Here is a 17,466-nt window from a genome sequence, read left to right as displayed (position 1 = left end):
GACCAGGGAGGATGATTCAACCACTCAACCACTAGATGTCACTGAAAACAACAAATCCTACACACTGCCTTTGAGCTCTTTTCAGAATAATTTTCACTTTATCATTTGGTTTTGGCCTCTCATTCTACAAGACATTCATCTTTCTGAAGCTCTTCTCTCTTCCAACAGGGTGTGATGGAGAGTTTTCTGGGTACAGCTTTGGCTGGTTCTGTCTTCTGCCTCTTCAGCGGCCAGCCCCTCATCATTCTCAGCTCCACTGGTCCCATTCTCATCTTTGAAAAGCTTTTGTATGACTTCAGCAAGTAAGCTTCTTTCATTCCTGCCATAGATCTACAGAACATACAGTTATATTCAGGCTATGAATGTCAAATTAATCTCTGSTTTTTAAATGATTGATTTGAACCGTTCTTTGTCCAGGGTGAAAAACACAGTTTATATATATTTGAAAAGAACTCGTTGTACAAATTTGAAAATTTTTTGGATTTTTCCCAAATCCACAAAAAGTCAAAACTATACATGCAGGTTCAAATGCATGCATATACACCCAATATTATTATGTTAAATGTTCCTTGCATCATGAACCATCCTCAACTTTTCTAATCAGCATTTGATGAGGACAAGACCCAAGAACGCATTCTCTCAGAGGACCTATAGTAAAAACAAAGATTTAATAATAATAAAAGCAGCAGCAMACTTTTCACAAAGAAACTAAATTACAAAAAAAAAAAACATGTTGGTAACTGCAAATTTCAGTCATTGAAAGGATTTGTTTTGCTTTGGATGCTTCTTTCTTGGTCAGCACCATTTCAGTCTGTGGTGATGTCAAGCTAGCGTCACTGAGAGCAGTGACACTGGTGTTCCAGCAGTTTCCAGTTCCTGGCAGGCTTGAGCCTTGATGGGTCCTGAACATCCTAACAAGTTTCCTTTTTAACTGAGGATGARAAAAGCCAACTACCAATTGCAGTCAATCACGATCACTAATAAGACTTTACCAGACCTGGTCCTTATGGTGTTATCCATGTGCATTAGAGGTCCACAATAAATCCAAACTTGTACAGCCAAGTCTTGTTTTAAAAACTACTGAAGTTGTATGGCATATTTCAAATTCAATGTTACTTCAGTCACGTAAAGGCTCCCCAACAAAATAAATAAATAAATAGTTTATTTCCTTTGTGTGTTTTACTTGATTTAATATGAAAATAGTTTTTTATATCAATGGTAAACTTCAAATTTATGATTCAGTTTAATAAATAATCATTATTTAAAGAAATGAAGGATAATACTTGTCCTAAGCTGTTGGCTTTGAGTAATTTTGGTCCCCTGAACATCTTAGTTGAATAGCCCTGTACTAATGTATCAGAATAAGCTGCTTTAAAGCCAGCATTGACCATAAACTACATCTCCCATAATGCATGTTTATTATGCATGGAATGCCCTGTCAGAAAGTGGGAGAGATACTCACCTCAACTCAACATTGAGTTAAACTCTCTTACTTTTAATAGTATTTCTGTATTTATTTCACATTTAGTCAGTCATACACTTTACAGTGTTTATAGGATGTGTTAAACACTGTTTCTATGCAGGAAATACCATGTAGAGCTCAGTTATTGTTTATTAGTGATGCTCAGCTGCAGCTTTGAGGTGAAGAATGGGACGTTTTCTGTTTAGTCTAAGTCAAACATGAAACGTTGAAGTTGACTGGCCCTTTGAGGGTCTCCATGATGCTCACGTGGCTGTCAGTAAAAATGTTGTRTGGTGTAAAATTATTCTCCCTAGTAAAAGAACAGTTCAAACAAACATTTAAAAGCCCAAAATGAATCAGACTTTTCTGCCCATGTTGAGTGAAAGTTAACACCTGAACACAACGTCTGTGGCAACTCTTCATTGTACGCTTTTATCATGATTTTGTACTGAAATAGAACAAATTAGACAATGCATGTTTACTGTTAGGCTAAATGATCACATTTCTGACAGAAATTTGTCCATGGTTGTCTTTAATTACAAGMYTTGTCTTTTAACTTCCCACCTCCATAGAAACAATGGCATAGATTATATGGAGCTGCGTCTGTGGATCGGTATCCACTCCTGCCTGCAGTGTTTGATCCTCGTGGCCTCAGATGCCAGTTACATCATCAAATACATGACACGCTTCACTGAGGAGGGCTTYTCCAGCCTGATCTCCTTTATCTTCATTTCTGATGCTATCAAGAAGATGGTGGCTGCTTTCAAATATTACCCCATCAACACCGACTTCAAGACAGACTATGTCACCACCTTCAAGTGCGAGTGCTTGGCCCCAGACTCGAGTGAGTTCATCTCTTAGCTCAGAGAGACTGTGGGAGCAAGGGTGGGAAAATGTGTAGGAGTGATGGTGGGRGGGTTATTTTCAAGGAGCCAGTGTCGCCCTTAGAGGAATCTGCAGCTAGGTCAGATTTCYGAGCAGTTAATAAACTTGTCTCAACCGTATGTGAACCAAAACCCAGTTGTTGAATTGAACATTCAGCAYGTTTCAGTGAGTTCAGAGTTGATGGTCTGATTTTGTTGCACCAGTCCCACTGTTAAACATGATTATTTTTATCATATTTTATAGTAAATAGAAATTAAAACCCATTTAAATAAATTCAATTCAGCTTATTTATAAAGCGTCAAGTCACAACAAAATTTGTCATAGGAGAAGGAAGTAAAGGCTGCAAAGTTTATTCCTAAAATGCTCAATGTCCAAAAACCTAAACTTTTGTCTTTTCTGAGTTTAGAAGCAGAAAATTAAAAGTCATCCAGATTTTTATGTCTTGAAGACATGCTTGTAATCTAAGCAACTGATTGGGTTCATCAGATTTCATAGATAAATATAACTGAGTWTCAACAGCATAACAATAAAAATTTATCCCATGCTGTATTCACACCCGACACATTTGGTCCACTTTAAACGGACCAGAGTTTGTTTCACCCGTTGGTCCGAACCTTTTATGCAGACGTGAATACACTCATGTGAACCCTGGTGCGGATCAAACATCCGAGACCGAGACCCATTTTTGAGGTGGTCTCGGCCTGCTTCCAAACAAACACTGGTGTGGTTCGCTTGAACTACAGGRAACATGCGTCTTTTTGAACTTCATCATGGTAACAATTAGCCCTTCAGTGTTGCTAATGCTAACACTGCATYACAAAAAAATGAACCGTTATGGGTCAGSGAACATGGAGCATCTCATCTTCTTCAGGTGGTGGCACACATTTGACAACTCCGTCCTAAAATTAGAAGTATATCATTGCAAAACCTCTACTGAATGAGCTRCTGTTAATATTCTTAATAGTCAGTTGTATTAACACCATCTTTATTTCTGGGTCTGTGCTCTGTCCTGCCCCCATCGTGTCTGTCCAATGGGAGCAATGGCCATCACTTGCATGGCTTTGTTTATAAATTATAGTCTGCTTGCAAAACTCATAACGTGAATGAAAAATGCACCTAAGGAAAAAAACTAAAGTTCGTTATTTGGTTCAAACTAAACAAGTAGACCAAAGGACTTTCCTGGTGTGAATATCTTTATGTAATGGAAGCATATATAAAGTAAAGAGGACTGGTCCAAGCACTGAACCCTGAGGAACTCCATGACCAACTCTGGTGTAAGMAGAKAATTCACTATTAACATTTACAAACTGGAATCTATCAGATAAATTAGACTCAAACCATTTTAGAGCTGTTCCTGAAACCCCAAGGTCACGTTCAAGCTTCTGTATTATGATCAGTTGAATCAAATGCAGCACTGAGCTCTAAGWATGGASACAAGTCCACTTTCTGAGGCCATATCATTAGTAACKTTCACTAGTGCTGTTTCTGTTGCTRTTGATAGAAAGTGTTCAAAATTGGAAGCCCGAATATGTCAACATGCTTCCTTTTATTGCTCAATGTTTTTTTTTAAGCCTAATTTTGTGCAGCTCATAGTGGTTTTATGAATATATCATTCCATCACTGCAGAAAAGCTGCCCAGTTCCATCAGGGTTTGCCCTTCTGCAAGATAATTAATGTCCTTCTAACCCATACCAGTCAATGTGTTTCAGTGGACGATCCTCTCTTGGCAAGTTTACTGCGGTGGCATCATCTTCTTTATTTTCTAATAAAAATGGGASTTTATTTGGATTTTTTCAGATATTAAGCAATTGCAAAATATTTTATTACCAAATCTTGACCCATACTTCTCCACAAATTTGTCTCTGACCTGTGTGGAGAGGTTTGTCCAACCATCCATCCATCCATCCATCCATCCATCTATACATACATACATCTATCCATCCATCCATCCATCAATTTCATTTTGTTTTACTTTCCTGGTCACTGGTGCCTATGTGTCCAGTAGTGTAGAGTATTTTATAAAAAAAAAATTAAAAATACATTTAAAATCCAGGTAAGGAAACAAAATAGAAAAATAATAAAGCATCTGGTTAGTTTGGTAACTCTAGTCTATTACAATAACCAGTAAAAAATAATTTCACACAAGACTAAAGAGTGAAAATAGCATTTTATTCAAACTTGGGAAGTTCTCAGACGCTCAMTAATTTAGAACCAGAAACAGAGATGATCATTAATTTATGTGAACATGGATTTCTGTAACTGATTTGTTCCTTGTTTGCTTTCACCACGCACACACAATTTGGCTGCTGCCTCTTGCAAGTGAGTACCTCTTTGTTTGTCTGCATGGGTCTCTGAATGCTCTCTGCAATGTCCAACTGGATTCTCATCATGTTTTGCATTTCTTTTTGCTTTTGTTTTCTCCTCATCCCTTTTCAATTCTGCCTCATGACTTCAATTGYCCCCCTTCACTAACAGTGGCTGCAATGATCTTCAATGGTTTAGTTCCAATGCCAGATAACAGGTCTAGTATTTCTGGGGTAAGTGCATGTTTCCATTCCTCTTTTATTTTGACACTTTTGTTGGTTTCTTACATTTCAAACTGGATGTTAGTATTTCAGGCAGGGTTGGTAATATTTCAGCTGCAAAATTAATCAAAATGTGTTGGAATAAGCTAAATGTCTTGCTGACAGCTAACCCCTGTATTGCCTTAGTCACCAGAAAAAGTAGCTTCCCCCTTCTTTTTTTAACCTTTGTTCTCTCCATCTACCTCTCACACCCCTTTATTTCTAACTTGAAACTTGTGCTGACAGTTGTTACTCTGTGTCTTTTGTTGAAACACTTCACTCTTCATTCTCTCCTTTCTGCCCAACACTGCCACCACCATCCTAGTTGAATGTGACAGCTCTGGACTGGAGTCAGCTGAGCAAGAAGGAGTGTCTGAAGTATGGAGGCTCTCTGGTGGGAAAGTCCTGCAAGTATGTCCCAGAYCTGGCCCTCATGTCCTTCATTCTCTTCTTCGGCACCTACTCCATGACTGTYTCCCTGAAGAAGTTCAAGTTCAGCCGCTACTTCCCCACCAAGGTGACAAAACTKTCCACTAAAAAAAGGTCTCTTAAAGTAAACATAACACTTTGAAAATTTTTCTTGTCCAATGTAATATTCCATCAGTCAACCATTTTTTTTACCCACTTCTTCCTTCCGGGTTGTGAGGAAGCTGGTACCTAGTTGTGCGAGAGTCAGGTCAAGTCAGTAAAAGGATTGGGATTAAAAGAGCCTTTTAGAATGGCTGAACCTCTTAAAAGTAAAGTTGAGCAGGGGAACTATACATTTAGTTGACCAGTTTAAAAATAATGTTCCTCAATGAAAAATTGGAAAGACTCATAATATCCCAATATTTCAAGAATCTGTAAGGATTTCTCTTTGCCAAAAGGCAGGACCTCACATAATAAACATATCAAGTCAATATTGGATGGCCATGATTTTTGGACCTTCAGTCATGACTGCAATAAAAACAGCTCTGATTCTGTTCTTGACATCACGTCATTGGCACAAACTAGCCATCTGCAAACACATTTTAAAGCGCTATGTGAACACCATTCACATACTAAATGTTTTTATTTTATAACAGCGGTGCCCAAAGTGGGGCCCGAATGGGGCTGTAGTGCAGACAGTCTTAACTCATGGCACTTACTTTATCTTTGAATTATATTAAAATTAAACACAAATAACAAGTAACTCACAAGAGATATTTAAATTAGATTTAAGTACACATCTAGATTTGCACACTTTCWACAACCACAWATACTCAAATTTTAATTCATGAAAAGTCCCATGAGCCTTAGCTGCTCGAGTGTATGTCAAATTTTCTGCATGTCCATTGGCTAACAAAAAAATAGYATAAAATTGTGGGCCACCGCACTGGCTGCTAGCTTTATCATGAAAAAAATCAAACAAAAAAGGTAGAAAAACTATTCTGTGATCAGACAAAACAAATTTTTTCTTTGTTTTGAAAATCATGGTGCCTTTCATACGATAGAAGAGAGGTGACCATTCAGTACACAGTTAAGCTCGCCTCTCTGATGGTATGGGGGTGTATCAGTGCCTATGACATGGGCAGCTTACACATCAGGAAAGACACCATCAATGCAATAAAGTATGTAGAGTTTTTAGAACATATGCTCCCATCCACATTAAATCTTTTTCAGGAAAGGTTTATTTTAGCSATGTTAAACCACACACTGCATCCATTAYAACAACAWGACTAGACAGTGGAACAGTCCTGGTGCTGAACTAGCCTGCCTGCAGCAGCAACTAGCTTGTTCAGTTCCTAGATGTTTACAGTCTGTTGTTCAAAGATGAGGGAATGCTTCACAGAGTGGAAACATGGAGCTTGTTCAACTTATTTCAGATGTGTTAATGCTATCACATTCAAAATCATTTTGTGATTTTCATAGAATTTATTAATATTTTAACTAAAATATTTGATATGTTTGATGTGTTCCAGTGATTGTGGTAGCTTGGTAACCAGTGCTGTGGTTTTGTACTCCTGAAGTTGCAGGTTCAAGCCCTGGCTGCATTAAAAACARTCTGCACTATATCCAAATCTTTCATATGGGTTTGCACGTTGTGGCAACCCAAAATATGAGATTGCGTTTTGGTTTCATTTACATTTAACWCAATGCCTTAGCCTTTTAGTGATTGGTGTTGTATAAAAACATGTGATGTTTTCAGATTCCATTTTTCTTGGTGGTAGGATATTGTCATTTTAAATCTTACATACTGTGGTGTTATGCACAACAGAATACTTAACGTCAAAATTACAACAATTTTTTTAGATTGTTAAAATTCTAGACATTTTCAAGAATGTAAACAGGTGATGATCAAAAGGCCTGAAATGTTAGACAATAAACTAATTTTCTCCATAAAGTGAAGCACCTTTATTATCCCTTCCTTTTTCAGCACACATGGTGATGATAAACCTTTTTAAGTATTAATCATTGTCTTTTGTCTGACTTTTGTACTGATATTATTTTTTTGTGTGTTTGCCACCAGTTAAGGAAACTCATCAGTGACTTCTCCATCTTCATGTCCATCATGACATTTGTTGGGCTTGATATGCTCATTGGGCTCGAGACTCCCAAGCTAATTGTCCCRACAGAGTTTAAGGTACAACAAATTCTCTTTAAACATTAGTTCATTTACAAGTAAAAAAATACAAAAAAAAAAAAACATTTACCTAAAACAAATTTTGAGGCACACAAATGTTACTTTTAGTGGATGGTGAGTGTGGACCCAGCAAGACCTCAATACAAACACAGAGTAGGTAGTTCTCAAGGATTCAGAAATACTTTTCATTTTAGTTAAGTTCAGTTTATTTATATAGAACCAGGTTACAACTAAAACCACCTCAGGACACTATAAAAAAAATAACAAACTTAATGCTATCAAATGACATACAATTTAAGTCTCTTGGAGGAGAGATGAAACGTTTCACTAAGGAAGAACCCATCCAGAGGACCTCTGGATGGGTTTTTTCTTTTTAACATAAAATTTAATACACTCTAAAACAAATCAATTGTCAATATAATTGCATTGAGCCAGTTCAGTCTAATTACAACACAAACATTCAAATTCAGTGTATTTTAAAATGCCAGTTACTATAAAAGTAATGTAAGGAAACCAACATCAAAACGTCGCTATAAAACAATCTTGACTAAGTATAGAAGGGAGGACAATACTGGAGAAAAACTACCCTTTTTACCAGRAATAAATTTATTACAGAACCAGAACCAAGGATATCCATGAGTCCCATCTGTTCTAAGTGATCAAGAAGCATTTCAGTTATGGCAAAGCTAGGCATKTCTGGACACCAAGGCACTTCACATTCTGTACTGTTCATTACTCTTATCTGATTTACTGCACTGAGATGTGAGGCGATGTCCATTACAACCACTACTCACACTGCAAAAAAGAGCTGTTAGAATAATTCACAATGTTGTTTTCATAAACACATAAACAAATTATTTGTTACATCTAAAAAATTTAAATTTCATGACATTGTAAACTATCAAACTACACAATTTATGTATAAAATTAATAAAAAAATTACTTCCAAGGAACTTGTGGGAACTGTTTTGAAAGGGAAGGCAGGTATAATCTAAGGGGAACGTTGAATTTTAAAATTCACAGCATCCAAACTCTGAAAGGATTTTGTATCACCGTGACTGGAGTCAATCCTAAATTATTTTTTAATAATATTTGTTAAATCATTTTCTCAGCAGCTATTGACAGCAGTAAAGCTAGGAATATGATGCCACTTCTGTTTGACTTAAATCTGCATTTACRTCTATTGTGGGTTTATGAGGTTGTGAATACTATTGATTTTTTGCAATGAATTTATTCCTTGTATAGAAATGTATACAAATACCATATCTAGATACACTATTGCCACAACATATTATGAAGAGATTACACTATGTGTAAGAAATAATATAGGATTGAGCAACAAAGTAATTTTTWAATCTAATCTTGAAAGCAGAGTGTCAGCCTCACACACAAAAACTGAAAAATGGTTCCAAGAGAGGAGCTTGATAACTGAAAGCTCTRCCTCCCATTCTACTTTTAGAAACTYSAGGAACCRCAAGTAAACCTGCAGTCTGAGAGYGAAGTGCTCTGTTAGGAAAGTATGGAACAATAAGATGTTTAACATATGATGGAGCTTGGTTGTTGAATGTTTTATATGTTAGAACAGGGGGTGTTCAATCCTGGTCCAAGAATTCAGCTATCCTGCATGTTTTAMTTGTTTCCTTGCTCCAACACACCTGATTAAGTGGCTGAATTACCTCTTTAGCTTGTTAATCTAATCATCCATTCCCTCAAATCAGGTGTGTTGGAGCAGAGAAGAGTTTTAACTTACAGAATTGTGGCTTTTGACGACCAAGATGGAACACAATTGTGATAGAAGAAAGATTTTAAATTGTATTCTAAATTATGAGGGTAATTTTAAATGTATAAAGGTAATCTACATTAGCTGTACTAAGACACCAGAAAAATCAGTGAAGCATAAAATGTTCAGAGGTTAACCAACAAACTGATAAATTGCTGAGGAAACCAGTGATGTAGTGAGATGGATAACTGAGTGACAGGTGTGCTGATTACAGTAATTGAATACAGGTGATATAAGAGAAGCCAGAAACAAGAACCATAAACAACATGTTAGCTGAATAGCAAAAACACAAGGAACACTCACAAAAGGTCAAAGCAAAACCAAAAAGCATTGCCAATACACAAACCATGACAAGTAGCACTGAGACTGAAGTGTCAGGTCTTTGAAAATGTCATCTAATAGCTTTAAAATTCATTCACATTCTGCCTGTATGATCGTGTTGGCCCTCATATATTTCTTCTGTTTTTAGCTTTGTTAGCATAGGCTTCAAACTTGGCTGGTGGAAWCAGTTAACCTGCCAAACAGCTCTGGAAAAGTGAAAACTTGTGGGACCTACATGACGAGCTGTCTTTGTGAAAGTGTCAAACACACATGTCACAAGTTCTGATCAGGAGAAGAGAAAAGACAAAAAACACTCATGCTTTTATACATTAGCTTGCAAAGATTTCTTAGCTTAGCAAGAAAGTTCTACCAATCTTCTTATCTCCTTCCAAAGTAGCAAATAAAATATATTTATTTTTTAAAGACATTGGTTGGTTTTACTGTATAATGCTGGGTGAAGTGAATTATAATTAGTATATGTTTTTGACTTTTAAAAGTCAATCTGTTCAAATGAAGAGTTTTTGTGGAAATTAAATGGCCTCTCATCTCTCCTAAGCCAACTCGGTCAGATCGTGGCTGGTTGGTGATGCCTTTTGGAAAGAACCCATGGTGGATATATTTGGCTAGCTTCATTCCTGCCCTGCTTGTGACTATCCTCATCTTCATGGACCAGCAGATCAGTGCCGTCATTGTTAACCGCAAGGAGAACAAACTTAAGGTATACTACTTCATATTACCTATCATAAAATATCTTTATGAAAAACATTCCATGATCAGACAGTTTTTTTTAGTTTTATCTTTTTTTTTTATTTTAATGCAGTTTTTATTGCACTTCATACATTCATACATTTAAAACCATTTATTAAAATAAGCATGCCATACCAAGCATACAAATATTTATTGGAAAGTAAAATATCACCAGAACTCTTGTTTAAAAATGATTTTTGTGGTTTCCCTGGCAGAAAGGTTGTGGATACCACTTGGATCTGTTCTGGGTCGGGATCCTCATGGCTGTCTGTTCTTTCTTGGGTCTGCCATGGTATGTGGCTGCCACCGTGATCTCCATTGCCCACATTGATTCTCTGAAGATGGAGAGTGAATCCAGCGCTCCAGGAGAACAGCCACAATTCCTCGGGGTCAGGTTAGTCCACAGTGAATAAATACAAAGAAGACAGACAAGAAAGGTACAGTGGAGGAACAGTATTTAATYCCCTGATAATTTTTCCTTTATTTTATTGATGTAAAAATTGGATCTGATGCCCTCTTTAACAACAGTTTAAAACAGTAATAGGAGTAAAATCCCCTTTCTTWCATCTTTCTGCTACAATGTGGACAAGCTAGAACCCTGCAGGCTGTGAAAGATTTTAATCCATTTTGGAATGTTCTCAGGGACTGTGGTCCCATCTGACTTAGTTGACATTTAGTCTCAAATAAATTGAAACCACCATCAAAACTGGAGACTGTTTATTGCTTTACAAGTGGGCATACTTACAACTGGAGATCAAACAATAACCCCCCCMCCACACACACACACACACCCACACACACACACACACACAAACACACACACACACACGGCCTAGTACAGTAATTTCCACAGTCCTACCCTGACCCATTATCCTAAACCCTTTTTTTGTTTGTTTGAAGTCAGTGTTTCTGCTCTGCTAAACTAACAGCTGATTTTATATGTTCTGTTTGTTTTTCCACATACCTGCCCCTAAACCTAACCAAAACTCAATTCACACTTTAGTCCTGAACCTAACCCCCGATCCACCAGTGGCATTTCCCCCCATGGGGATAGGCTTTCACATTAGGGGTGCAACAATACATGTACACCATATTGCCAAAAGTATTTACTCACCCATCCAAATGACTGTGCACCAGTGCACAAAGCAAAGTCCATAAAGACCTGGATGCAGAGTCTGGTGTGGATGAACTGGACTGACCTGCACAGAGTCCTGATCTCAACCTGATAGAACATCTTTAGGATGAATTAGAACAGAGACTGAGAGCCAGACCTTCTGTCCAACATCAGTGTGTGACCTCACAGATGTGCTTCTGGAAGAATGGTCAAAAATCCCCATAAACMCTCCTAAACCTTGTGGACAGAAGAGTTGAAGCTGTTCTAGCTGCAGAGGGTGGACCAACATCATATTGAACCCTATGGATCAGGAATGGGATGTAGCTTAAGCTCATATGTGAGTCAAGGCAGGTGAGACAATACTTTTGGCAATACATGTRTCTGTRTAGACCCGTTCWATACAGTGCTTTAGGTTCAATACACACTAAGTATGGAACAATACAATTTTTTAAAATTTATTTTATCAGCTTTTCTTCTGAAGATGCTCTGTGTTAAAGGATCAATGGATCTGTGTTCGACTACTCCACCTAGGCTGCACTGTTGAGCACAGATCCACTGAGAAACTTGCTGTTTCAGCAACATTTAGTTTAAAAACTGTACTTTAGAGGTTAAACAAATTATCATAATTATTTTCAATAATTTACAAATTAAGAGGGGCATTAAAATTTGTTGAAAATAWATTGAACCGTGAGACTAAAGTATCGAACCGAACCGAATCTTGAATTTTCTGTGTCATTGCACCCCTAGTCCACATAGGCACCATTTGGTCCCCACAGGCAGCGGTGTATTCCAAAATCATCCCCAAATAGGGAATACCCACCTGCACACATACACACTCCCTATCCCTCCAATGTAACTGTAAATTCACATTGTTAAATGTCTCATYGACAATTTTCTCTGAGAGAACATGTGTGTAACTGACTGAACTTTTTCATTATCAAACAGAGAGCAGAGAGTGACGGGCATTTTGGTGTTTGTTCTCACCGGAGTCTCCATCTTCCTCGCTCCAATACTCAAAGTAAGAAATGAAGAAAATAATTGAGCTGTCTAATTTTTAGCGTGAATAACTCGCAACACTGCAGTATATTTTATATAAGTATATAGTTGCGTATTAGCAGTTAATGATCTATAAACTAAAACCTTGTTAGCTGTCTAAAGTATGAGTGCAGTACATCATGATGTGTCTTTTCTGTTGGTGGCAGTTCATCCCCATGCCTGTGCTGTATGGCATCTTCCTTTATATGGGTGTCGCTTCTCTCAGTGGAATCCAGGTACACTTCCTGTCAGATGTTACGTGTTATTCACCAGAAGTAAGGGTTTTATGGCTGAGCTTCTTTAAATGAGAAGCGACTTTTTTAAAGTTACCAAGTAAACAGAGAAGTAAGCTGGCAAACACAATCTGTTGACTTTATACAAACTAGATTAAAYAACAAAATCACATGACAAAACCTCTGGAGTTTGGATTTTAAGTCACGTAAATCTATAAAAACAATTGTTTAAACAGTGAGCTATGTTATGTTTGTGGTGGACATTTTCTCATTAAAAATAACCAACGTTAGGATCAAACATTGTGCTTTTTCCCCCMTTTCTATCCCCTTATCTCATTGTCCTCTGCAGTTCTGGGACAGAATCAAGCTATATTTGATGCCATCCAAGCACCAGCCTGACTACACCTATCTCCGCCATGTTCCTCTGAGGAGGGTTCACCTGTTCACTCTTATCCAGATTATGTGTCTGGCTTTGCTGTGGGTCCTTAAATCCACCTTCTTAGCCATTATATTTCCTGTCATGGTATGTGTTTATGAACAGTTTGCATGAATCTTYGGCTGACTATAGCTGAAAGAGATGAGCAACATTTTTTTCAAACTTTTGTTTTAAATGTACAAACTSTATTTCACAAAATATACACAAAAATGAGAAGAGTGAAAGAACTAAGGATTTACAAAGTGGAACAGAAAAAGAAAATTCCACAATGTTTTAGGTCTTATAGGTATTATACATTCAGTTCATTTCAATTCAATTCAATTTAAAATACTTTACTGATCCCAAAGGGAAATTAAATAAATATCAATATCATAAATATCAAGATATAATAATTAATAATTAGCTCTTGTCTTTACCTAATTCTAAAATTATTAAATTTAATGTTAAGTGTTCAAAAACACACAACAGATTCCTTCATACCATTAAATAAAATCAAAGTCAAGATGGGAAACCTGAGTGCACACAMGTCTTTAACTTGTAGAACCTCAATTAGCAGCAATAACTGCTAATGTTTTTTTTTTTTATTTCTGTATGACTTTCTCAGTCTCAGGCGTGATTGTAAAGAAATTTAGTCCCACTTTTCTACACAGCATTGTTTCAATCCAATGCAGACATTTGTTTCTGCAGAGCTCTGTTATGGTCTCATGGTGTTCCAGTCAGTTTGAAATCTGGGCTTTTGGATCATTGCAGTATCTTCATTCTTTCCCTTTTTCAGCAGTTCTGTTGTAGAACCTTACCATTTAATCTGTTAACCTACAGAGACCTGTAGAGTCAGATATGAGTATTGCCCAGTCTGATCTYACTAAGAATATCAGCAGCTGTATTTTCRATTTGTGAATAAAATGTCTCACTGAAGGTTGATGACARCAAATTGTTTGAAAATAACCTTTAACTCTAGCCAGACTGATGGGCAGCAGCAGTTGTTTCTCTAAGGTCATTGCTGGTGTCTWTTCAATTCAACCTAGAAAGACTCACACAAAGACAGACTGAAATTAGGAGATTTATTGACATGACCGGACCAACAATGTTATGAATAAATGGCATTAGAGATTGGCGCTCGGACCCTGGCAGAGGACGAGAGCGCTGAGTGAAGCTGTGATCTCATAAGAGATGCTTTAAATCAGGGGTAGAGATTTACCCCCCCCCCCCCCCCCACACACACACACACACACACGCGCACCGTGGCGCCCCCCCCCCCCCCCCCCCCCCCCCCCGGGGGGGCCCGACACTGGTGGTGGTGGTCATGAAAAGAACAATCTAAAGAAGAAGGCAACTTTGTGTTGAACCACTTCATCACAGTCTCCCATCCTGAGCAAACAGTGGAGAGGAAAAACTCCCTGCTAATCAGGAAGAAACCTCCAACAGAACCAGGCTCAGGACAGGAGACCATCTGCCTCGACCGGCTGAGTTGAGGGACGGGAAGAGACACGGCCGAACGTGGAAGAACCGGTCCAAATGCACCCTCTCCAGAAAACTAAGGGTGGAGGAGGGGTGGTGGCAGGCCCATGGTCAGCTGACACACAGACTGTGTGATCGAGGTGGCTGGCTTTTATTTACTGGCAGACAGGAGCTGATTGGACATAATTGGGTTTGAGATGGAGGTCTGCAGGAGCAGGTAAGGTTACCAGTCTTCCAGGTTGAATTTGCGTTTAAACTCCATTTCAATTCAATTCAATTCAATTCAATTCAGTCTATTTTTATAGCACCAATTCACAATGTACATCATCTCGGGGCACTGTACACACACACACACACACACACACNACTCTAGCCAGACTGATGGGCAGCAGCAGTTGTTTCTCTAAGGTCATTGCTGGTGTCTTTTCAATTCAACCTAGAAAGACTCACACAAAGACAGAATGAAATTTAGGAGGTTTATTGACATGACCGGACCAACAATGTTATGAATAAATGGCATTAGAGTTTGGCGCTCGGACCCTGGCAGAGGACGAGAGTGCTGAGTGAAGCTGTAATCTCATAAGAGATGCTTTAAATTAGGGGTAGAGATTTAATCCCCCGGGGCCCGACACTGGTGGTGGTGGTCATGAAAAGAACAATCTAAAGAAGAAGGCAACACTTTGTGTTGAACCACTTCACCACAGTCTCCCATCCTGAGCAAACAGTGGAGAGGAAAAACTCCCTGCTAATCAGGAAGAAACCTCCAACAGAACCAGGCTCAGGACAGGCAGCCATCTGCCTCGACCGGCTGGGTTGAGGGACGGGAAGAGACACGGCCGAACGTGGAGGAACCGGTCCAAATGTACCCTCTCCAGAAAATGAAGGGTGGAGGAGGGGTGGGGGCAGGCTGATGGTCAGCTGACACACAGACTGTGTGATCGAGGTGGCTGGCTTTTATTTACTGGCAGACAGGAGCTGATTGGACATAGTTGGGTTTGAGATGGAGGTCTGCAGGAGCAGGTAAGGTTACCAGTCTTCCAAGTTGAATTTGCGTTTAAACTCCATTTCAATTCAATTCAATTCAATTCAGTCTATTTTTATAGCACCAATTCACAATGTACATCATCTCGGGGCACTGTACACACACACACACACACACGCACACACACACACGCACGCACACACGCACGCACGCACGCACGCACGCACACACACACACACACACACACACACACACACAAAACAATCTAAATTAAGCCAGCAGATTGTGTTGAATCACTTCATCACAGTCTCCCATCCTGAGCAGCACATTGGTAACAGTGGAGAGAAAAACTCCTTTTCAACAGGAAAAAACCTCCAGCAGAACCAGAACCAGGCTCAGGACAAGCAGCCATCTGCCTTGACTGGCTGGGTTTGAGGGACAGGAAAGAGACACAGAAGGACTGGTCCAGGTGTATTTTTGTTAAAATACACCTGCAGGCTYTATAGCAGCAAATTAATAAAACCCCTGCTTTGTTGAGGTGATCACMTCCAGTTAATCAATGCATCTGATCAGCAACACAGGTTTTCTATTTTAGCTTCGTTTTTATTTAACAAATGATGACACGACGTGYTGGATTCTATTGTGTGCTTATTGTATATTTGAGGTTGGATTAAAATGATTTCAAGACCAGATTAGCTTTAATAGGTCCTGATGTGTGTGGACTTAAAGAGAGTAGAACTTTTATGACTTTACTTCTACTAAAATGATGCCTGCCACAACACTCACAGCCTTTATATAATACTAAATGAACAATAATATCAGATAGATTTTAATTTGTTGTTGTGGAAAAATGTGAAAGCTATAAAGTCAGATTGTGCTGTATAAAATATAAGTAAATGATTTTATTTCACTGTGTGAGATTATATTCATTTTTCATTTGCATACCAGCTGAATCTTAAGACAGTTGTCATATTTCTCTATCAAACACCAGATTCTGGGTCTGATGGTGGTCCGAAAGCTGCTGGATATGGTCTTCTCCCGGCATGACTTGGCGTGGCTGGATGACCTCCTGCCAGAAAAAGAAAAGAAAAAGAGTGATGATGACAAGAAGAAAGGGAARGAAAAGGAGAAAGACAAAAAGAAGCCCAAAGCAGATGACAGTGAGGAAGAGGTGAGATATTTAGGTCTTTGCTGCCCCCTGCAGAACTGATGCCTCATTACATCAGGGTCTGATTTGTGTCTGTAATACAGTACATTGACGTGTGTTTTTTTTTTTTTTTTTCCACAGGAGAAATACCACGGTTACCCCAACCACTCACCCAGCTCAGAGTCAGATGTGGATCGCAGGTACTGTGTTCTAAAACTGCACATCCCCTACAAAGACCTTGTGTATCCAGATGTAGAACAGTCTCAGTGGGGTGCGCACTGCCAGCCTGCCACTAACACACACATGTGCATGTGATCAGACTTGGAAAATGCTCACAAGGGTCAGCTCACAAAAATCAACAAAACAAACGTTAGAACAAGTTTCCTCTGCAATTACTTAGACATAACATAGTTTTAGTTGGAAGTTTTTACCAACTTACGACTTAGAACAAAAAGTCTTAAAAGTATGGAGAGAAAATAGACTCAACAAACAAGTATTACACAAACTTTATGAGTCTATTTTATGCAAAAATGTATTGTTGATCAAAACAATTTTAAAATGTATTATTTACTTATTGACCATTAAAAATAATTTTAGAATAAAATGAACACTGAAAATGATTAAGTTACCAAATTTAAAATAAATATGCTTTTATATGGAGAGAAAATAGACTCATAAAGTTTGTGTGTGTGTGTAATAC

The 17,466-nt window shown here is 38.3% G+C and overlaps 1 protein-coding gene across 1 annotated transcript in view; it reads left to right on the top strand.

The window, feature by feature from the left end:
* The window catches only part of slc4a5a (solute carrier family 4 member 5a), a gene marked incomplete in the record, with an annotated part of 59,064 nt that overhangs the window by 36,954 nt on the left and 4,644 nt on the right, over window positions 1-17,466 (top strand). The window contains 12 exon segments of the mRNA XM_014014716.1: window positions 169-302; window positions 2,035-2,306; window positions 4,850-4,884; window positions 5,237-5,428; window positions 7,400-7,513; window positions 10,171-10,332; window positions 10,577-10,755; window positions 12,421-12,493; window positions 12,678-12,746; window positions 13,093-13,266; window positions 16,611-16,790; window positions 16,908-16,966. Coding sequence (XP_013870170.1) covers window positions 169-302; window positions 2,035-2,306; window positions 4,850-4,884; window positions 5,237-5,428; window positions 7,400-7,513; window positions 10,171-10,332; window positions 10,577-10,755; window positions 12,421-12,493; window positions 12,678-12,746; window positions 13,093-13,266; window positions 16,611-16,790; window positions 16,908-16,966 — 1,643 coding nt within the window.

Source organism: Austrofundulus limnaeus, unplaced genomic scaffold (assembly GCF_001266775.1).
Source record: "Austrofundulus limnaeus strain Quisiro unplaced genomic scaffold, Austrofundulus_limnaeus-1.0 Scaffold118, whole genome shotgun sequence".
Taxonomy (NCBI): Eukaryota; Metazoa; Chordata; class Actinopteri; order Cyprinodontiformes; family Rivulidae; genus Austrofundulus; species Austrofundulus limnaeus.
The sequence above is the reverse complement of the archived record's forward strand: the minus strand, read 5'-3'. Positions and strand labels throughout refer to the sequence as shown.